At 57.8% G+C, this 20,857-nt stretch overlaps 2 protein-coding genes across 15 annotated transcripts in view; one reads left to right on the top strand and one right to left on the bottom strand.

Moving 5' to 3' along the window:
• Positions 1 to 10,590, bottom strand: part of TMIE (transmembrane inner ear) — an 18,084-nt gene extending 7,494 nt beyond the window's left edge. Inside the window, exons 1-2 of one of the 4 annotated variants that reach the window (XM_063806759.1) lie at positions 9,846 to 10,075; positions 9,231 to 9,403 (exon numbers count right to left, since the gene is read on the bottom strand). Coding sequence is in view for 2 of the 4 variants with exons in the window: in XM_054681728.2 (XP_054537703.1) it covers positions 10,436 to 10,558 (123 nt within the window). In the remaining 2 variants the exon portion in view is untranslated. Of the gene's footprint in view, positions 1 to 2,282; positions 2,600 to 9,230; positions 10,076 to 10,435 lie in introns of those variants that run through there. The other 3 variants (XM_054681728.2, XM_054681729.2, XM_001151741.6) reach the window with 3 other exon arrangements.
• ALS2CL (ALS2 C-terminal like) overlaps positions 10,128 to 20,857 on the top strand; it is a 24,528-nt gene continuing 13,798 nt past the window's right edge. For 2 of the 11 annotated variants that reach the window (XR_010155585.1, XM_016940903.4), the window contains exons 1-10: positions 10,128 to 10,200; positions 14,374 to 14,501; positions 15,545 to 15,743; positions 16,157 to 16,222; positions 16,693 to 16,858; positions 17,402 to 17,533; positions 18,197 to 18,316; positions 19,794 to 19,852; positions 19,993 to 20,059; positions 20,515 to 20,711. Coding sequence is in view for 3 of the 11 variants with exons in the window: in XM_016940903.4 (XP_016796392.1) it covers positions 14,399 to 14,501; positions 15,545 to 15,743; positions 16,157 to 16,222; positions 16,693 to 16,858; positions 17,402 to 17,533; positions 18,197 to 18,316; positions 19,794 to 19,852; positions 19,993 to 20,059; positions 20,515 to 20,711 (1,109 nt within the window). In the remaining 8 variants the exon portion in view is untranslated. Of the gene's footprint in view, positions 10,201 to 10,533; positions 11,233 to 14,369; positions 14,502 to 15,544; positions 15,744 to 16,156; positions 16,223 to 16,692; positions 16,859 to 17,401; positions 17,534 to 18,196; positions 18,317 to 19,793; positions 19,853 to 19,992; positions 20,060 to 20,514; positions 20,712 to 20,857 lie in introns of those variants that run through there. The other 9 variants (XR_010155584.1, XR_010155590.1, XR_010155587.1 and 6 more) reach the window with 7 other exon arrangements.

Raw genomic sequence — 20,857 nt, 5'->3', positions numbered from 1 at the left:
ACATGGATTAGGCATCTGTCATGAGCCAGGCGCTTCTTCATCTAGTGAATGCCACCCTTCAGCATGGGTTGCAGAACTCAAGAGAGGATCAGCAATCTGTCCCAGGTAACCCAGAGGATCTGTGGGCTGGGATTGGTACCTGATTCTCAGGCTCTTTTCTCCCTGCCAGGGTGAGCTATTGACAAGAAGACACCATTCCTCAGTACTTTCCCCTGGATATATGTGTGGGGTCAGACATGTACATAAAGTTGGGGAACATGTGTGAGGTTGGGCACATGTGTGGTTGGCATGCATGTGGGTGTGGTTGGCATGCATGTGGGTGTGGTCAGGGACATGTCTGTGCCATTAGGGTTAGGGGCTTGATGGTGGCAGCTGCCCTAATTCTAAGGCCCAATGTGTTGGCCCGGCTGGTTGTATGACTGGAAGACTCTGAGGGCCATGGCAAAGTTCTCAGATTCTGAGCCAAGGCAGCTCACTTCCTACACATTCTTGCCCCAGCCCTGATGTGGGTGGAGCTGGGCCTACTCTTACTGATAGGGGTCTTGGGTGGACGGCAGCAGATGACAGCTGGTCTTCTCCTCATGTTGGGCCCTGCTGGGGTCTGATTTCTGGAGCATGGAGGCCCCCACCTCCTTCAGAGCCTCATGGGCTGATGGAGGGTGATGGTGACCCACACAGGGCTCGGGTGGGTGGTGACATGGCCCCCAGCCCTGCCCATGTCTTTGGTGCTTCCGTGAGGGAAGAGCTAAGGCCTTGCTCAGACTGTAGGCAGATGTCAGGCAGATGGCCTCCAAATGCAATTTCCCTAGAACTGGGAAAAGATGAGTTCCTGGGGGTGAGGGAGAAGAGTCCTTGGCTGAGAACTGACTTAACCCCCACCCCCAGCTTTCTGTCTGCACCTAGGCCAGCTCAGTTTCTGTACCCAGGCCTCAAGGCAGCCTGTGAGGGGCCCAAGTACGCCTCACAGGGCTCAAGCCAGCATAGCTCCCCTTACAGGGACACTGGAGCTGACACCTGACTCTAGCCCAGCCTTGTGGTCATGCCCTCTGGGCAACAGCAGGGACAGGCTACATCTGGGTCCAGGGCTCTGTCCCTATGTCCCCATCAAACCCTCCAGTTCAGGGCTGTGTCCCCCCATAACAACTTCCCCATGGCTCTGTCCTCTCTATCCCACACTGTCCCTAAGCCCCCGCCCCTCAGGACTTCCCTGGGCACCTCTCACTGCCTCTTGCATTTCTGTTTTCCTGCTCCCTCTGGTCCGCCCCTGCCTGCACAGCCTCCATCCCCTGCTCCTCCCTGGCCCTGGCTCCTGGGCCTTCTCCCTCTGGCCTCACAATCCAGAACTCTAGGTCTGGTCTGCCAGCTCCCTCGTTGGCTCCCCTTTCAGGCTCAGCAGGAGTGGGGTACAAGGGGGTTAGGGAGGCTACAGATGGCCCCACCCTTCCTGGCCCCAGCCAGGCTCTCCACCAGGGCTCTCCCCCAGCTTCTGTGCTATCTCAGCAGCTCCTCCCGCCTCTCCCACTGTGTGCCTGCTCCCAATTTACCCTCCTTCCAAACCAGAACTCATCATGACTTGTCCCTGAGCAGAAACCTTCTAAAGCTCCCGGTTATCACCAGGACCAAGTCAGACTTCCCAGTCCCTAGGTCCTGCCCTGCCTGCCCCTCTGGACCTAGTGCTCCACATAGCTTCTCTGTAAAGGGTCTCCTCATCCTGCTGCCCCCACCCTCCAACTTGGAATGCCCTCATCTCCATCTTAAGGCTATGTCTCCCCCTCCATTAGACAGGGGTCCCTGGAACATCTCTGGAGATAGAGGCTGTTGCCTCCAGAAGACCCTAAATTCAGGGTCTGTTCCATCAGACTAGAGGTCCAGGATGTGCTCCATCAGACTAGAGGTCCAGGAAACCCAGGGCTGTGCACCTCCCTGCCAGTGAGACCAAAGGCTGGAGGATGGGGGCCCAGTATCCCCCATCAGTCTGGGCAGGGCTGTGTCCCCAGTCAGGCTGGGAATCCCTAAGGTCAAGGTGAGTCTCCCCCGTCAGACTAATGTTCCAGAAATCGGGTACTGTGCCCTTGCATCAGACCAGGGACCCTAAGAGTGGGGCTGAGTCTCTCTCACAGCCTGGCAGGGCTTGGGGCAGGGCTGCATCGCCCAGGAGACTGGATCTCTCAGGGCAAGAGTAAGGGATCAAACAAGCTCCGGATCAAAAAGGCGTCCCCTCTCCCCCAGCCCCCTGCCTGGAGGGTGACAGCCTCCCCAGTCCCTCCGCGCCGCGGCCTCACCTCCACCAGCTGCCCGGCAACCCCCGCGAGGCACACCCCGAGTGCGGCGCCGCCCAGCACGCAGAGGGGACCCGCGCCCGGCCACCCCGCCATCTTCGTGCCACCGCACCGCTTGCGGAGCCCAGGGACGAACGGGCCGGCCGCCGGTCACTGCCCCTGCCAGCCGGCGCTCGGTGGCCACGGGCTTTGGCCACGGGTAGTCAGCGAGCATCATTTATTCATCCTCGGTGTCAGGTTCCCGCGCCGCCCGCCCCCGCCATCGCTGCGGTGGAGGGCCCGCCCCCTCCTTCCCAGGAGATCGGGCCGCAGGCTCCCCCTCCCTGCCCCCACCTTCCGCATCCCCAGGGACACTGAGGTGGGGGTGGGCGGGAGGGAGGACAGGCTGGGGCCAGGTCCCTAATCAACAGGTCCCCCTCCCTTCTGCAAATGGGCCTCAGTTTCTCCATCTGGGACAAGGGGGTGGGACTGGAATCTGCTGATCTAGGAGGCCCTTCCCATTCTGTCATGCTGGATTTGAAAAATATACTGGATTTGAGTTTGGGGGGGCAGAGCGGGCAGGTTGCCATGGTGACAGGCGCTCAGGGATGTCCTGGGCTTTCTGGCTTGGCTTCCTGCCCAGAGGCGGCTCTGGTCACCCTGGACACCAGAGCTGGAGAGCAGGGGATGGTATGGTCAGAGCTGCCAGCCGGCAGTGTTATGGAGGGTTCCAGAAGAAGCCAGCATCTTCAGCCCCACAGGACAGAAGTGGGCTGTCCCTGGAAGGGCTGGAGGACCATTTTCTGACCCTGGCTGCCCTCAATCTCTGCCCCAGCCTGAACACTGACTCTGACTTCAGTCTAAGCCAGGACCCTGACCTCATGCTGAAGTTGACCCACACTGCACTCTGGCCCTGACCCCATGTTGAGCCTTGACAACTGAGGGACAGAGGGAGGTTCTGAGGAGATGTAGAGACCTGGGTGGGGGCTGAAGACTTAGGAAGAGGAGTGGGGAGGCCTGGAGTTGGTAGACTCCCCTTCCCTCCTTTTCTTCCTCCCTTCTATTCTTATTTATCTCCTGCTGCTGAGTGTTAGGACAAGCAGCCCAGGTGTTGGGCCCCTGGAACCCTTATCACCAGGGGCACTGGTGAAGGCCTGCGCAGGCTGGGGATGGCCCAGCAAGTCCTGCCCTGAGAACCAGGGAGACCCTGTGGCTCCAGAGCCCTGTGAGGTTCTGGCCTGGACATGCCATGAATGGGCAAGGACCACAGCAGGCTGCAGCAGGGAGCGGAGGGCCACCTGCGGTCACCTGCCAGTGTCAGGGCCCGGAGATGACAGCCAGGCAGGAAAACGAGAGCTGTTGGAGAAGGACTGCAGCCCAGGAGACCCATCGAGGAAACGCTCAACAGTGGGAGGCAAAGTCTGGGGACTGAGTGGGCTGGGCCACCCAGTCCTCCCCAGGCATGCCCTGGCCAGGCAAACAGGAACTCTGCTAAAATCCAAATCACTTGTTGCAGCACTCCAATCCCCACTTCCTCATGCTGCTGGTCACAGGCCAGGCTAGGGAAAGCCACACTGACCAGTCAGGGAGGTCACCCTCGGGACATGGGGTCAGGGAGGCTGGACAGGGTGAGGACTAAGTGAGCCTGTCAGTAATGCACTGAGCAAAGCATTACTCCTCTGTTTCTGTTTCTTATCCATGGCTTGGGGAGGGTGAGACTCCCATGATTGATGTGAGGATGATATGAATTAATGAATATGGGAGTGCTGGCTCTCCTTAGCAGGACAGGCAGCGCTCTGCTGCTTACAGGCTCCCAATCACAGCTCAGCCCAGAGGAGAGCTGTTTCTGTTTTCTGTAAAGTTCATCCATCCATCAAGAAGTAGGGCAAGCCTAGTGAAGAAATCTGAAAGAAAATACAATCATGTGTGTCCCCCGGTGTTCCCTGAGATGGCCACTGCTCTGCGTGGGTTCCACTTCTCTGCAGACTCCTGAACACAGCTGAGATCTTACAGTACACTATTTCTAGTATACTTTTGTACCCAGAACTTTTTTTAACCAACTCAAGTACTCTAGATCCTCCTTGACCCCACCACAGCCAAATACTATCACACGGGCTTCAAAATCAAACTGACTGAACTTAAACAGCAGGGTGTCCCGAAAGTCTCAGTGCAGTTGTAAGCTTTAATAACCTCAGAAGTATAAAGCTACAAATGTATGAGAAACACCATTTAGCCAGGCATGGTGGCTCACACCTGTAATCCCAGCACCTTGGGAGGCCGAGGTGGGCGGATCACCTGAGGTCAGGCGTCGAGACCAGCCTGACCAACATGGAGAAACCTCATCTCTACTAAAAATACAAAATTAGCTGGGTGAGGTGGCACATGCCTGTAACCCCAGCTACTCGTGAGGCTGAGGCAGGAGAATCGCTTGAACTCGGGAGGCGGAGGTTGCGGTAAGCCGAGATCGTGCCATTGCACTCCAGCCTGGGCAGCAACAAGAGCAAAACTCTGTCTCAAAAAAAAAAAAAAAAAAAAAAAAAAAAAGAAACACCATTTGAAAGTTTAAGTTTCCTTTTATGCCCTCTGAAGATGGTAAAAGTTGACTGAAAGAAATTTAAGTCGGCTGACTGTGGTGGCTCATGCCTGTAATCCTAACACTGGGAAGTTGAGGTGGGAGGAATGCTTGAGACCAGGAGTTTGAGACCAGCCTAAGCAATATAGTGAGACCCCTGTCTCTCTAAAAAATAAAAAATAAAAAATAAAAAAAGAAAAGAAAAAGAAACTTAGGTCATTCAAAATTCACAAAACTAAAGTAGCATAAGAGAATTTAAACAAACTTTCCAAAAAATTTTTGGTAAATTCATAGCTTTATATGTCCTAACTTCTGAAGTTGTTAAAGCTTAAAACTGCACTAAGGTTTCTGGGACATGAGCATACTGCCGGCTGTGAACCCTCAGGTGGGCTACTTAACCCCTCTGAGCTTCAGTCCCTCATCTGTAAAACAGATATAATTCAGGATCATGGGCCAGGTGCAGTGGCTCACACCTTTGGGAGACCAAGGCAGGAGGATCATTTGAGCCCAGGAGTTCGAGACTAGCCTGGGCAACATAGCAAGACGCCATCTCTATTTTTTTTTAATTCAGTATCATGCACCAGCATATCACAAGCCTTCATTAAACGCTAGTCATTATAATTATTATCATTCTTGTTAAAGGCTGTGTGATACTACACTGTATAAAAACTCAGCAAGGGCCAGGTGCGGTGGCTCACACCTGTAATCCCAGCACTTTGGGAGGCTCAGGTGGGCGGATCATGAGGTCAGGAGATCGAGACCATCCTGGCTAACACAGTGAAACCCCATCTCTACTAAAAATACAAAACATTAGCCGGTAGCACATGCCTGTAGTCCCAACTAGTCGGGAGGCTGAGGCAGGAGAATCGCTTGAACCCAGGAGGAGGTGGTTGCAGTGAGCTGAGATGGCGCCACTGCACTCCAGCCTGGGCGAAAGCAAGATTCCATCTCAAAAAAAAGAAACAACAAAACAAAAGAAACAAAAAAACCTTGTTGGATCTCTGTCCTATTGTTGGACATGTCCATTGCTTCCAATTCTCCAGTATTAAACACCACGTTAAGGCGAACATCCTGAAAGTTAAAGTAGTTTTGAAAACTCTCTCAAACTATATCTTTTCCTCTGCTCGTACACCAACACAACAACAATCATCCACACAGAAGTCTTCTGTGATCAAATGTGTGGGTTTTTTCCCTAAATGCCAAGCAGCAGACACCAACTGGGTGCCTTCCAATTCGATTCTGACATGATCTACCCGGAGATAGTGTCAGATCCCACAGATTGAGGCCTCAGTTCCCAAGACTGCCCACCCAGCCCCAAGACACCAGTCGCCAGTCTGGCCTCTGGAACTTCTGACCAACCGGCTTCACGTTGGGGTTCCTACAACCTCCTCTTTGGGCTTAATTTGCTGGAGTGGGTCACAGAACTCAGGGAAGCACTGACTGACTTTTAGTGGTTTACTGTAAAGGGTATTATGAAGGATACAGCTGAAGAGATGCATAGGGCGAGATATGGAGGAAGGGGTATGGAGCTTTCATGCCCTCCTGGCATGCCACCCAGCCTCCACACGTTCAGCTATTCGGAAGCCCTCTGAACCCTGTCCTCTTGGGGTTTATGGAGGCTTCACGACATCTGCATTCCTTCCTCCCAGAGTATAGGGCAGGACCCTCTCTGGGGAGGGTCTTAAGATTCGCAATCAGAAAGGTGTGGGAAAATTAGGGTCCTCGCTTGGGGCAGGTGAAAGCAGGGCAGGAGAAGGCAGAGAGATTCCGTTTCCTGGGGCCTGCCCTGAGGCCCAACACATTATAGCCAAAGACCGTAACAAGGGCAATGGGAGCTATGAGCCAGGAGCCGAGGATGAAAATCAATACCTAACACCACATGGGTTTTTTTTTTCCCCCATCTTTGAGGGACTTTACATCTCTGAGGGCTTTTCAGTGAGGAATTTAAGCTCATAGAGGGGTTATGCCCTGCCTAAGGTCACACAGGAACTATGGCCTCCACCTCAGCCTTTGCCTCCAACCCAGAGCACTGCTCAGTGTCCAGTACTGTTTCTGCTTCTTAGGAGGCCTCCACATCCCCCTGCACCCCAAAATCAGTTGGGCCTATCATATCTGGGGTTGGGGAGCTCTGGACTCCAAGTCCCCCACCCTTGCTCCCTGGAAGACAGTGTCCCCTCCATACATGGTGCTGTGAATGCTGGTCTGCAGATCCCTGCTTCTCCCTCCTGTACTATTTTTAGCTCCTGTGAGTTTCCTGTAGGGACCCAGTCCAGCCTCCAGGGCCTCTGAATTGGAAGCTGTGAGCAAGGCAGGGGGTAGTGGCCAGAGGACCCTGTGGAATGTTCTCTCCTGGAGCCTGAAATCCCAGGGCTTAAAGTTTAGCTCTGGGGAAGTTGGGGGTAGGAAATGAGGACCCCCAGTCACAAAGCTAGGCTAGGATCCAGGGACTCAGCCTAGGGTGGGGGTGGGAGCTGAGCAGCCTAGGCCTGTGCCACAGCAACTGGGGCCTGCTGGGAGTTGGCTGTCCCTGACCTCATCAGCCCCAGGCTCAGCTCAGAATAGCTGTGGGGCTGGGCCAGGCCTGTGTCAGACCTGCGTGTGCTTGAGCATGTGCTTTGTGTACTAAGGCACTGGTGCACATGGGAGTGCGTGTGCATTCTGCATGCAGCTTTGTGTGTGGCTGGGTATGAGTCTCAATGGCTCCAGAATCACAGGTGCCATTCACATACGTGTGTGTTCCCTGGAGTAGTGTGCAGGTCTGTGTCCCTGTGGATGGGCACATGATCTGCACACGCATACCCAGGGCTGCCACTAGAGTTGTGCAACTTGGAGTCCTTACCAGTGGGTTCAATGGTAGATGGGTCCATGTGGCACAGGGACCCACCCGTTCCCTGACTGCGGAATTGTATCTGTGTGCAGCGGGTGTGGGAGTGGTGTGGGTGGGTATACACATCTGTGGTGGGATTGGCCAGGGGCCCTTGGCTGTGCTGCAGGGGACTGAAGGCAGGTGGACTCAGCAGAGGCTGTCCTTTGGGCACTACCAGAGGCCTTACCTGGCCCCAAGCCAAGAATGAGCTGGAAGAGAGGCTGGGCAGGTCTTGCCCCATTTAGCAGATAGGAAAACTGGGTTTGCAATGCCCATGAGGTCACCCAGGGAATGGGGGAAGGACTGGTCTGCTGCCCAGAGCTCAGTCAGCCTTTCCATTCCCCTAGATGTGGCTGAACAGGAAGTCTGGGCTCTAGGGAGGAAGCCGTGGGAGCCCTTCCCTTCCTGCTCGAGCCCAGGCAGCACTGCCTTCCCTCAGCTGCACGTGCAGATGATGAAAGTGAGGCCCAGAGACACCTAGCATAAGATCAGATCTGTCCTACTCGGGGCCTTGCCCCACCTGTCCCTGTTCGTCACAAGTGGTGAGGCCATATGCTCCTCCTGAGGCCATGGCCACTCTCCAGCCCTTGCCTCCCTCCTAAGCCCCAGGGATGCCTGGTGGCCCACACCCATGCTCTAGGGGACCCATAGATCCTCTAAACCGTGCTCGTCCCTGAAGGAGCCCCTTGAACCCACCATACCCCTCCTCTCAGAGTCCCACAGAACCCCGAGAAGGAGGCGCAGGTAAGATATTTCACCAGCAGGGGCACTAAGTTACAGAGAGGCCACACACTGCCTGTGATCACACAGCAAGAGGAAAGCAGCACAAGGCCCCATACCAGCTCTTCCAGAATGTACCGCTACCTCCCACTGCCCCACAGGCACAAAGGATCCCCACAGGGAAGACCTTGGAGGCCTGTTTAGAACCTGAAGCCTCAGTTCATTCCACCTGCTGGGGCGGTGGCTCTGCCAGGCTGTGCTGTAGACTCAGGGAGCCAAGTGCCCCAGCAGACAGTCCCGCAGGCCAACAGGGCTGTGAAGGGGAGTGGGGGCCAAGGTACGGAGCCTGGGGGTGGAGGGCATGGGGAGGGGAGGCTTTCCCAGAGGGCCAGAGGGACACCTCACCAGAAGCCTCCTTGAGGCAGCCCCCACCCACCAACACAGCAACACCTCTAGCAGGCAGGGACCAGAGGAGCAAGGCCTTTGGGAGTGGAGCCCCTCAGGCAGCAGGGGGTGCAGAAGGGGGGCAAGAAAACAAGGCTGGAAAAGGGGAGGCCAGAGCTAGGGCGGGCCTTGGCAATGTGGGGAGGGATGGAGAAGCAGGAAGGGGCGGCTCTGCAGGATTGGGACCCAGGAGGAGAGCAATGTGGGGCAAGAGGGTGAGGTCACTGGGGCCTGCAGTCACTCAGACAAGGGTCCCAGGCTGGAAACCCTCCAAGGGGTGATGTGCAGCTTGGCAGACAGTAAACTCCCACCTCGCAACAACCCAAGGGAGCCAGGGGATGAGCTTGGCAAGCCCCAGGCCCCTACTTACCTCCACTGGGGGTCTCTTCAGCCTGGCAGGTTGGGGGATGCCTCCCACCTCCTCAGTAGGGGGCTGAGTAGGGGGCTGGTGGGCCACTCTTTCTGCTCTTCCACGGCCGCCTTGGACCCTGAGCCTCCCCGTCACTGGAACCTGAATGCCACTGAGAGCAATGGGTGACTAACCTGGTGGCCAGAGGGGGAATCAGGCTACTGACGGGGGGCTTCTTTGTTACAGGTTTGAACTAAGTTCCCTCCCACTCCCGGGGGGTCTGTCCCAGATAAGTCTTCAGCCACCCTTTCCAAGGTCTCAGGCCTTCGCACAAAGCACACGCGGCCGGCTTCATGCTCTACTAGGCCTGTTGAGACTCAGGAGTGGGGAGGAAAGGGGACTTCCCCAAGGTCGCACAGGAGGGGCGGCCGGCCGTGGACACCCAGCCCAGGGGGCCGCAGGGCGCCTCAGTATACCCCTCTACCGGCTCCAAGTTCCACGAACCCACACAGCGCTCCGCGTGTGCTGGCTTCTGTGACTCAGGGCAGACCCGGGAGGTCACGGGGCTGCACCACAGGCACGCAGAGCGACTGACTGGCAGGGCGAGGTGGTGGCACGGCGGCCTCGGAGCCTTACAGGGGAAGCGGGGCGCGAGAGGCGAGCCTGAGTGTGCGCGTGGGTGCGTAGGGGGCGGAGGGGTCAAGACTCCCAATTTTCCTCCCCGCGCCGGGTCCGAGGGGCCTCCGGATCCCGGGGGACGCCAGAGGGAGGCCTCAGGAGAGGCTTGGGGCGGCGGGACGGATCAATACCGCGCGCCACCTCCTCCGTGGCCCGCCCGTGGCCCCCGCAACTCCAGAGCAACACCCGGAGGCGGGGCGAGGCGGGGCGGGGCGGGGCTGGGCGAAGGGGGCGGGGCTGGCAGGGGGCAGGGTGGGGGTGCGAGCGAGGAGCCGCGCAGGCAGTCCCGGCGCGGGGCAACCACAGCGCTCAGGTAAGGGCGCGACGAAGGGCGCGCGTCTGCGGACGGGTGTCTGCGCTCCAAGCTTAGCCCGTCCAGGTGGGGGCTCCCACCTTCTCGGCTGCTGCGGTCCCCGCCCAGCTCCTTGGTCCCGGCGGCAGTCATCCCCCGGCCGTCCGAGTCCCTCGTAAGATCCCCCGCCCACAGCGTCGTCCTCCCTGCCTGGCTGCTAGCCCGCTTGGGTTCGGGGCAGCGCCCCGGGCCTGACCTGAGCCGTGGTGGCAGGGCCACGGGGCCCCAGCCAGCAGGAGAGACTGCCAGGAGGAGGTGACGCCGGCTGGTTAGGGCGGAAGGGCCCGACCCGGGATTCCAGGAGGTGGCCTTTTCGCATGGGAGCGGCATGGCAAATGCCTGGCGGCCGGAATAGGAGCTCGGGTCTGGGAAACTCCAGCGACTGAGTGTGTGCCTGGGCAGGGAGAGGAAGGGAAGCTGGGACATATGCGACAGCAGGGAGGGGTGCTTGTCTAGGACAAGAGGCTTGTAGCCATGGTGGGGCCAAGGAAGGGTGCAGCGGGGAGAGGCGAGCATGAGACTGAGGGATCAGGTGTGACAGTTCAGCGCCCCCTCCCTGGGGCAGTGCGTCTCTCTACTCTCCCCCACTGGGCACCAGATAACGAAGGGGCTGCCACGGCAGCCCATGAAAAAGCCTCCACAGCAGGCAGAACTTCCCTGCCTGTTCAGACCAGGAAATACCAGAGTGAGTGAGTGTCACGACAAGGTGTGTCAGGGGCCTAAGGAGCCAGGCCTGGGAGAGCACAGGGAAGGCCCCAGTGACCCTGCCCGGGAGGGACCTAGCATGGACAGAGGCCAGGAATGCAGAGGAGAGACCAGGTCTGGCTACTGGTTAGAGCGCCACAGGGGCAGCCGCTGACTCACCTGGGCACGCCGTGACTGGCCAGTTCTGTCCTCACCCTGCCCCACCCCACCCCACCCCGTGGTGAGCATCTGGGCTGCCTGAGGACAGCTGTGAGGCAGGGCCCGCCAGGATCTTGCTCTGTGCCTCAGGTGAGTTGCCCACCCTCTCTGAGCCATCTAGCTAGGTGAACCTGGTGGGCTGGAGCCAGAAGTCTGGGTCTGAGCCCTGCACAAGTTCTACACAAGGGTCTCTGGACCCTCCCATTGTTCCTGGGCCTCAGTTTCCCCATCTGTACATTAGGCACAGCCTGTCACTAAGGAACCTTTGAACTGGAGGGAGGGAGAGGGTGAGGAAGCTATGCCCTTGACTGGAAGGGGGAAGGTTAGGGATGGGACAGGGGTTGGGGAGGGGGGTACTCCTGCAGGATCCTCCTCATATTAAGGTTCAGCACCTCCTCCTCCTGCCCCGCAAACGTGCACACTCATGCACATTCACGTTGCCTCACCCCTGCACTTACACTCTCCTCATCACTTCCAGGATGAAGCCCCAGACTCCCTAGCCTGGGAGCTGGGCCCCTTAGGGTCACCTAACCAGAATCCCAGCTTCCACTGCAGCCTTCCCCCAACCCACTGCCTCACCAGCCATGCTTAACTTCTGCCCGTTCCTCCGGGTGGTGTGACTCAGTTTCCCAGGGTTATAGATCCCTTTGGGGCCACAGATGTGGAAGACTCCCAGATTAACAGTTGCCAACTTGAGTCTGGAGGACTCACCCCCGGGGTCATAGGCTGCTTTGTGGGGTGGGGAGTCTAAGGACCAGATCCCCACACCCAGAGAAGCCCCCTTCCACCTGTTTGTCCTTTTGAGGGGAGACTTAAGTAGTTTGAAAAGCTCTGATCTGCTTTGGCTGGGCGCAGTGGCTCACGCCTGTAATCCCAGCACTTTGGGAGGCCAAGATGGGTTGATCACTTGAGGCTAGGAGTTCGAGACCAGCCTCGTCAACATAGTGAGATCCCATCTCTAAAAAAAAAAAAAAAAAAGAGTAGAAAGAAATACAAACAAATAAAAAGAAAAAAATGCTGTGATCTGGTTGAACCCCCATTTCGTAGAGGGGTGGCTGAGGTACAGAGAGGAGTAAGGCTGTGGATAAGTTGAAGCATGTCCAGGGCTGAGCAGCCAGGTGAGGGCTGCTCCTGGGGGAGCAGCTGAGACTGGGCAGTGGGGACGAGGGACAGGAAGCCTGAGGAGGAGAGGCTATCTCTAGGGTCAGAGAGCTCCTTGCCAAGGTATGGTGTCGGCTGGGGTCTTGGTGCTGGCCCCCCGGAGAGTGTAGGGATGTTGGTGTTCAAGTCTTCCTAGCAGCGAGTTATTTACTGCAGTATCTTTTCAACTTGCACTGATCTGGTTCCTAGTCTGCATCTCCCATCCTAGCCTCACCCTTTCTTCTACCTCCCCAACCAGCCTTGGATATCCTCACCTCTTAGCTTAGACCCCAGCTGACTGCCAGCTGAGAGTGAAAAGGTCACCCCCAAAGCCCCTTTCCATTCCAGCAGTTTCGGGAGATACGGGTGAGAGGTGGGCCTGGCTGCACCCCTATTCCCTTGGCTGGGCTTTCCTTGTCTGCCTGAGCTGACCTGGAGCCCCCTGTGTCCTGGGGGCCTGGGTCTGCCTCAGGGGCCCACAGAGGGAGAAGAAGCTGCAGCACAGAAGCTGCAGCTGGGTGTCTGGTGGCTTCCCCTTCCTGCCTCTCTCTCTGCAGCCTCACCCTCTCGAAGCAGCAGTAGCAGGAAAGGTGGGGCAGGAATGCCTGGCCCGGGCCTTTGGCCAGAGCTCTGAGGGACCCGCCCCACTCCATTCCAGAGCCAATTCCCTGGGAGTTGTAGGCTCTGCCAGGGGCCTGGGATGCCCCCATGGCACTCTCAGGGCGGGGTGGAGAGGGGAGGGCTGAGACCCCTTCCCACTCACCCTTTTGGGTCTGCCTGTGTCACCTGCCCATCATTGGCTGCCCTGATTTTGTCCCCTGCCCCACACAGGTTGGCTAACTCCAAAGCCTCAGCGTGTCAGAGACAAGGAGAGAGACAGTCTGCGGGTCTTGGGCTAAAAGACCCTCTAACTCTCCGCCCCAGATACCTGATCAGGTCATTTGGGCAGATGAACATTGCCAAGTGAGGGTACCAGGGTCTGGTAGGGGAGGGCTTTGTTGGAGTAGAGGCTGTAGCCTGGCTGTGGGGGTAGGTTTGAGCCCAGGCCTCTCTTCACCCCTCCCTTTAGGCAGGACACCGCATTCCCAGGTGATTCCTGCCTGATTGGAAGGTCCCTCACTCCAGGGCAGGAAATCTCAAGGCTCAAGCCCACCTGCCCACCCCAAGGTCCCCCACCCATCCAGCAGGCACCCCTTCAGGGTGGATGGTTGTGATCAGTGATCCCTCTGTCTGGTTAGGGGACCATGGAGGGTCCAGGGTCCCATCCACATTGAACTCTCTCTCACTGCCTGGCACTATCTCCTCTACAACTGTCATACATTTATTTCCCCAAATGTGACTTTGGATCCCATCATTACCTTGCTCTAAAGTCCTCCATGGCTGTCCATGGCTGACTGAGGCACAGTGAAGCTGTGGTCCTTTGGGGTGCTGCTTGGTGGGCTGCCCTCAGAGGCTGGGCCCTCACACCCATGAGCCTTTACTCTCAGGGTTCCTCCACTTGCCTGCTGGGTCCTGTCTTCCTTTTCATTTCTTGCCCATCGTTCGTGGCTCTAGCAGGAGGCCTCCAGACTCCCCCATACCTCCAAAACTCTCCTTGCTTACACAGCCCGGTTGGGTGACAGGGAGTCCCGAACCATGGGCTAGAGGACAAGGCTGGGATCCTCTGACAGCATGACCCTGTTTATAGAGACTGCAGAATCCCTGAAGGGAGACTTGATGGAAAGGAGGCTAAGACCAGGGCACCACTAATACTATCCTGGGCACTTGGGATCCATGGTGGGTATTTGAGCAGAGGAATGAGCAGGCCAAACTGGGCTTAAAGAACATCTACCCTCTGGGGAAGAAAGGGTTGCTTCCCTTGGCAGCTCTGAGCTCTCTCTCTCCTTCAAGGACCCCTCAGCTGGGCCTAGGCACGGAGCAGGGCAGAGGTCAGTGGCCAGTCCAGGAACTCCCCTTTGAGGCGATCTGGGCTCACTGCTCAGTTCTGATGTGGGTGGTCATGGACCTTGCTTCTGGGCACCCTGCCTGAGAGGATGGGCACTGGCCTTGCTCCTGTCTGTGCTATCTAGCTGTAACCTGTGCCCTAGCTAGGAGGCCCTGAGTCCGGCACCTGGCCATGTGCAACCCTGAGGAGGCAGCTCTGCTGCGGCTGGAGGAGGTCTTCTCAGCCACCCTCGCCCGTGTCAACAGCCTTGTCCTCCAGCCCCTGCTCCCAGCCGGTGAGTCTAGGCTTTCTAGTGGGGAGGGAAGGGCACCGAGGAATGATCCCAGGGACAGGAGACCTACCTTGTTGGACTCGCGGAGCCACAGCTTTCTCAACCTCAAGTAGGAGTGGTGACAGCTGGTATCAGCATCTTCTGATGCAGGTGGTGCGATCTTGGCTCACTGCAACCTCTGCCTCCCAGGTTCAAGCGATTCTTGTGCCTCAGCCTTCTGAGTAGCTGGGATTACAGGTGCCTGCCACCACGCCTGACTAATTTTCATATTTTTAGTAGAGACAGGGGTTTTACCATGTTGGCCAGGCTGGTCTCAAAGTCTTGACCTCAAATGATCTGCCCGCCTCAGCCTCTCAAATTGCTGGGAATATAGGCATGAGCCACTGCGCCAAGTCTGACTGCTCCTTTTTTAAAGGAATGCTGAGGGGCCAGGCCATGAACCTACCTGTAGCCCAGACCAGGCTGTGCAAAGAGATGGAATTCCTCCTTTCCCAGGGTAAAAAACTGGAAACTGCCCTTTGCTTGAATTTTCATCTTGCTCCCACCTAGGGCACCTGATGGTGCCGGGAGGGGAACAAGACTGACTGGAACAGGATGCCTAGGTTTTACTTCCAGTTTAATTCTCACCTGTGAGGCCTTGGACAGGTGCCTCTGTGCATCTGTGAAATGGCAGAGGACTGTGTGACCCTGTGGACTTCACATTCTGGATCTGAGGAGTCCAGGATGAGGAGGCCCAGAGCCAGGGGGTAATTCGTGTATGTACTTAGTTCCCTGAGGCTGTCAGGGTTGTCCCTGTTTAGTGAGGAGTGGGTGTGTCTCCTGTTTCCTCCTCGAGGATACTGCCCACTGCTCCAGCCTGCCCTTCCCCTGCTCAGCTCTAGGGTTCACCAATTCTGTCCTGCGGATCCCAGGGATGCAGACCCTGCTGCAGCTCCAGCGCTGGCCGGTGCTGGTGGCTCTCATGTGAACACCTGGGGCCTGTGCATGTTCCCTGGGAGATGGAGCCCACGTCCTCTACTCACAGTGTGACTGTACTCCTTCCCCAGCCCCAGAGCCCTCGGATCCCTGGGGCAGAGAGTGCCTGCGGCTCTTGCAACAGCTGCACAAGAGCTCCCAGCAACTCTGGGAGGTGACGGAGGAAAGCCTGCACTCACTGCAGGAGAGGCTGCGTTACCCGGACTCCACCGGTCTGGAGTCCCTGCTGCTGCTGCGAGGTGCTGACCGTGTACTGCAGGCCCACATAGAGTAAGACCACTGGAGGTGGGGCTGGGGCTCATCCCTGGTGTCAGAGTGACACCTGGCATTAAGGTTCACCTGGGGTTGGGGCTCACATGGGTCAGGGTTCAAGCAAAGGTTTGGGCTCAGTCCATGGTTGGTGCTCACCTGGGTTCAGCCTCACCTGGGCTTGGGTATTCGCCTGACGGCAGGCTCAGACACTCCAGACCTGAGGCTTGGGGCCTCTCAGGGAAGACGGACTGTATGTTAGAATTGTCTTGTTGGCCCAGGAGTTGAGGTCTCCAGTGCCCAGAGCCAGGCCACTGTGTGGGCCCTCAGGGCTGCAGCTGACTAGTGGGTGGGATCTGGGGATCCCAGGGACCAGGGGCTTAGGTCTGGGGCTGAGGACTGGGTTTGCAGGGTGTCCCCTGTGCTGCCTGCAGGTACATTGAGTCCTACACAAGCTGCATGGTGGTGCAGGCCTTCCAGAAGGCAGCAAAGAGGAGAAGGTGAGCACAGGGCTGGTGCACTGGCCCCTGACAGGGTGGGACTGCCTGAGTGAGGGTGGGGTCGGGGAAGCCCCCTCCCCAGAGCAGCAGGTGTCACAGCCCACAACTCATCCTGGAGGACTCCTGGCTCTACAAATCTGCACTGATCCACACTGGAAGAGAAACAGGGAAGGCCCAGTGAGGCCAGGAACAGAATCCAGACCCGCTCTAGCTGGGCTGGCCTTGGGGCGGGGAAGGAGGGGAATCCCTTCAGGGTGGATGGTTGTGATCAGCAATCCCTTCATACTCTGAGATATTGCTCTTAAACCTGTGAGGGCAACTCAGGTACTGTGTTGATCTGATAGGGTAGAGGTTTTGGGCCTGGGGCTGGCCCTGGGATCTGGGGGGATTAGCTGGGGCAGGGAGGTGGCGGTGTGGGTGCAGGAATGGAGGAAGGGGTGAAGGTGGTGTGTGGCCCTCTCTACACGCAGCGAGTACTGGCGGGGCCAGCGGAAGGCGCTGCGGCAGCTGCTTTCAGGTGTGAGCTCAGAGGGCTCAGTGGGCGCATTGCTGGGCCAGGCCCTCCACCAGCCACTCGCCCATCACGTGCAACAGTACGTGCTCCTCCTGCTGAGCCTCGGGGACACCATTGGGGAGGTGGGTACCAGGGGCAGCAGCATGTGGGGAAGCCGAGGGAAGGGAGGGATAGGGCCCAGACTCAGGGGGCTCAGCCTATACTCAGGAACCCTAGTACAAGAAGGACTCAGCCATGCCGGCAGGTGGGAGAGGGTTGAGGAAGTCACAGGCCTGGCCTGTGGTTTTCAGGGGACATGGGGGATGTGGCCCAGCCCTGAGGAGGGGGTCCGAAGACATGGTTCTGTCCTAGGGAATCTTAGTGGGTGAAAGCACTGCCCTTCCCTGCGGTGTCTGAGGCACGTGGCCCTGCCCTGGTAGAGCCAGCAGAGACCCAGACAGCAGGGGTAGAATCACGTCCTGGGAATGAGGACACGTGGGCCCAGGGCCAAGCTGGGGAAGCACCTTCATATTCCACCCCCTGCCCCACCAGCGGAAGAGGAGCTGTCAGGGAGAAAAGGGCAAAGTCTGGCCTAGATTCAGGCCTCCCCACCAGCCGGGACCAGGACTGGGCTAGGGAAGATTCCAGTAAGCTCTCCTCTCACTGGCTGCCCTGTCCCCCTTCAGCATCACCCAACCCGGGAGCTGGTGGTGAATGCAGTCACCCTCTTTGGGAACCTGCAGTCCTTCATGAAGCAGGAGTTGGACCAGGCTGTGGCCACACAGGCTCTCTGGCACACCCTGAGAGGCCGGCTGAGGGTGAGTTGGGGGCCTGAGGGGCAGTTAGGGAGGGGGTTCCACGTTGGGCATGGAGATGTTGGGGGGCTTGAGCTGCTTGCTGTATTCTCCGGGCCTCAGTTTCCCTATATGGAAGGGGGAGTGATGGCTGAAGCAGGTGGCTGTAAGGTCCCTCTGTCCAGCCATTCTTATCTGTCTGCTGAGCACGTCCTGGGCCAGGCCCTGACCTGGCCTAGGGAAGAGGCAATCAGCAGAACCAGTCCTCTCCCCTGGGGATATCACCGATCACACCCTTGCGTCACTGCCCACCATGGCATGGACTGCCCCTGCAGGGAGGAGAGTCCCCTGTGCCCTGAGGTTTGGACCTGGTGTGGAGAATTAGGAGACTAGGTAGAGGAACGAGAATTGTGGAAGGGAGGCAGGGGTGGCCGAGTACTGGGAGAGGACTGATAGGGGCATGGCTGGGGCCGTGGCACAGAGGTGTGGGAGGGGACACTGAAGCTTCAAGAGAGCCAGGAATGTATAATCAGTGCATTTCTGCCTATCACTGACCCAGGGTCCACTCCAGGTCTACTGGAGGGGGCCTCTGGGAGGTGTCTGGGGTACAGTGGGAGGTGGCAGAGTGGCAGGCAGCTTGCAGGACAGAGGTGCCTAAGCCTTGTACTGTCCTCTTTGCCCCACCAGGATGTGCTCTGCACCCCTGCTCACAGACTCCTTCAGGACAGCCAGGACGTACCCGTGACGGTCGCACCGTTGCGGGCTGAGCGTGTGCTGCTCTTTGATGATGCCCTCGTCCTGCTGCAGGTTGGGGTGGGGCTGACCCAAGGTCTTGAGGCCACAGTAGGGTTCTGGGGTCTGGCTGGAAAAGGAGCAGTAAAGGGGCATGCTGCTGGGACTGAGAAAGTGGGCTTGGAGGGATGGTCAGGGATAGAAAGGCGTTGTGTTGGGGAGGGGCGGTCCACTGGAGCTGTCCCCAGAGGAGCATGGGCTGAGGGGAAAGGCTGTCCAGGGCTTGTCCCGGCTTCAGCCCTTCCCAGCTGGTGTCCTTGGTTACATGTCTTCACCTTCGTTTTCCCATCTGGAATGTGGGGGTCATTGTGAGTGAGTTTGTTCTACAGTAGACACCAGACAACTCTTAGTTCCCATTGTACACAAATGAGAGAGGAACCCCAGACAGAAAGTCATGGGTGACTGAGGGGTGACTAAGGAGGGCTGGATGAGAAGGCTTCTAGAGAAAAGTACCCTACAGGAGCAGTGCCTGGGCTTTCAGCATTGTGGAAGTCAGAAGGGAGCCAGGCCTGAGGCTGGGAATTGTTACATGGCCAGTCACCAACTGTGGTTCATCCATCCTGAAATCACGTTGTCCTGGTGAGGTCCACAGCACTGTCTTCTCTACCCCTTAGAAGGTTGGCCTGGAACCCCCTTGCAGACAGGTGGCCGGGGCCTGGCAGGAAGCTGCTGCCCAGCCTAGACCTGTGTCCCCTGAAGCCTGATTTTGGGGTTGGTTCTGATTTAGTTTGAATTCCCCTCCACTCCCAACTTCACACTCCACTCCAGGTACACTGATGAGCTACTGTCCCTTCCCTGTGCTAGCCCTCTCCTGACGCTGGACCTTTGCACATGCTGTTGTGTCTGGTGGGCCATCTCTTGTCCCTGGCCTGCGGCTGGCAAGCTCCTCCTCACCCCTCAGGCCTGGGCCTCCCACGTCCTCCCCATTCTGGTATGGAGCAGTGATTGGCCTGACTGGGCCAGGTAGGAAGTTGCTACACAAAATCTTCCCATAGGAAGGGGCTTTTTTTCTGGCTGTCAGAGCAGGATGGCATTCCAGGTAGAAGGAACAGTATGAGCAAAAGTTCACAGTGAGGAGAGGTTGGGGCAAGCTCATGAAGGTGTGATTGTGGAGTGGCCGTGATGGCGTAGTGGTCTGTGAGGTCTTAAATGTTGGGCTCAGCAGTGTCTCAACCCCCAGGCAGTAGGAGCCATAGAGAGGTTTCCAGCAGGGGTTGACCAGGTCCCAGCTTCATTTCTAGACCACTCTGGTAGCCACAGGGGGCTAGAGGCTGGTTCTGAGTTCCTGGCCAAGCTCTGGGGTAGAAAGGACATGGAGGAGCTGTCCCTGAGGTGGGGAGCAAGCCAGAGGGGAGAGGGACTCAGTCCTGGACATGCTGGGCAGAATAGCCTTGGTGGCCACACAAGGTTGAGCTTGGGGCAAGCCTTGGCCAGAGGGTAGGTGAGCATCTGGCCTGGGCTCTGAATGACTCCTGTGTCCCTCCTCTTCCAGGGCCACAACGTCCACACCTTTGATCTGAAGCTGGTGTGGGTGGATCCTGGGCAGGACGGGTGAGCAACCCCCTTGGCTGACACCCCAGGCCTTCTTCCCTTTACCCCCGTGACACCTGCCCACACCCTGGGACTCTGGCTTGGGCCCCTCCACCCTCCTGGACAAAGCTGGGGCCTACTGATCACCTCCGTCTGTCTAGGTGCACGTTTCACCTCCTCACGCCCGAAGAAGAGTTCTCCTTTTGTGCCAAGGACTCCCAGGGCCAGGTGAGTGTGGGTGAGCTGTGAACTGCGGGAGCGGGGTCAGAGGACAGGGTAGGAAGAGGGCAGAAGTATGCAACCCTGCAGGGCCCCACAGGAGTGCCGGCGAGTGTCTGGCAGGCTTCTGGGGACCTGGTCAGAGTAAATCGGGGTCAGGCATTAGAATGCCAAAAAGAACAGGGTATTTTTCTTTCTAAAGACAGAATTGGGTCCTGTGTCGATCCCTGCCCTGAGGTCTTGTTTGGCCCCTCTGGGCAGGCCCTGAAACTGCAGAGGAGGATCTCAGGTTGGGTGGAGGGCCCAGAGAGTAGCAAGAAGCAGTTGAAGGGTCCCCAAGGTGACAAAATGGAGTAGGAGGTGGAGGGTGGAGGGGGTGGTACCTGGAGCTACCCCAGAAGGCTTCCTGGAGGGAAAGCCTCCAGCAGCAGTGATCCCCTTCCCCATGTTCCCCCTCCCACCAGGCAGTCTGGCAGTGGAAGGTGACCTGGGCTGTTCACCAGGCCCTACGTGGGAAGAAGGACTTCCCCGTGCTGGGGGCTGGCCTGGAGCCCTCCCAGCCTCCCGCCTGCCGCTGTGCAGAATATACCTTCCAGGCAGAGGGCCGGCTCTGCCAGGCCACCTACGAGGGCGAGTGGTGCAGGGGCCGGCCCCACGGCAAGTGAGTGGCTGGAGCTCTGGGTGGCAAGGTGGGACTCCTTGGGGGTCTGCGGGGCAGAGAGCAGCACACAAACCTAATTGTCTCAGGACATGTTCCAGGAGCGGTTACTCTCTGTGGACAGTCAATTCTCAGAGTCCCTCTTAAGT

The sequence above is a fragment of the Pan troglodytes genome, chromosome 2 (genome assembly GCF_028858775.2).
Source record: "Pan troglodytes isolate AG18354 chromosome 2, NHGRI_mPanTro3-v2.0_pri, whole genome shotgun sequence".
NCBI lineage: Eukaryota > Metazoa > Chordata > Mammalia > Primates > Hominidae > Pan > Pan troglodytes.
This window is presented reverse-complemented; position numbering and strand designations above follow the sequence as displayed.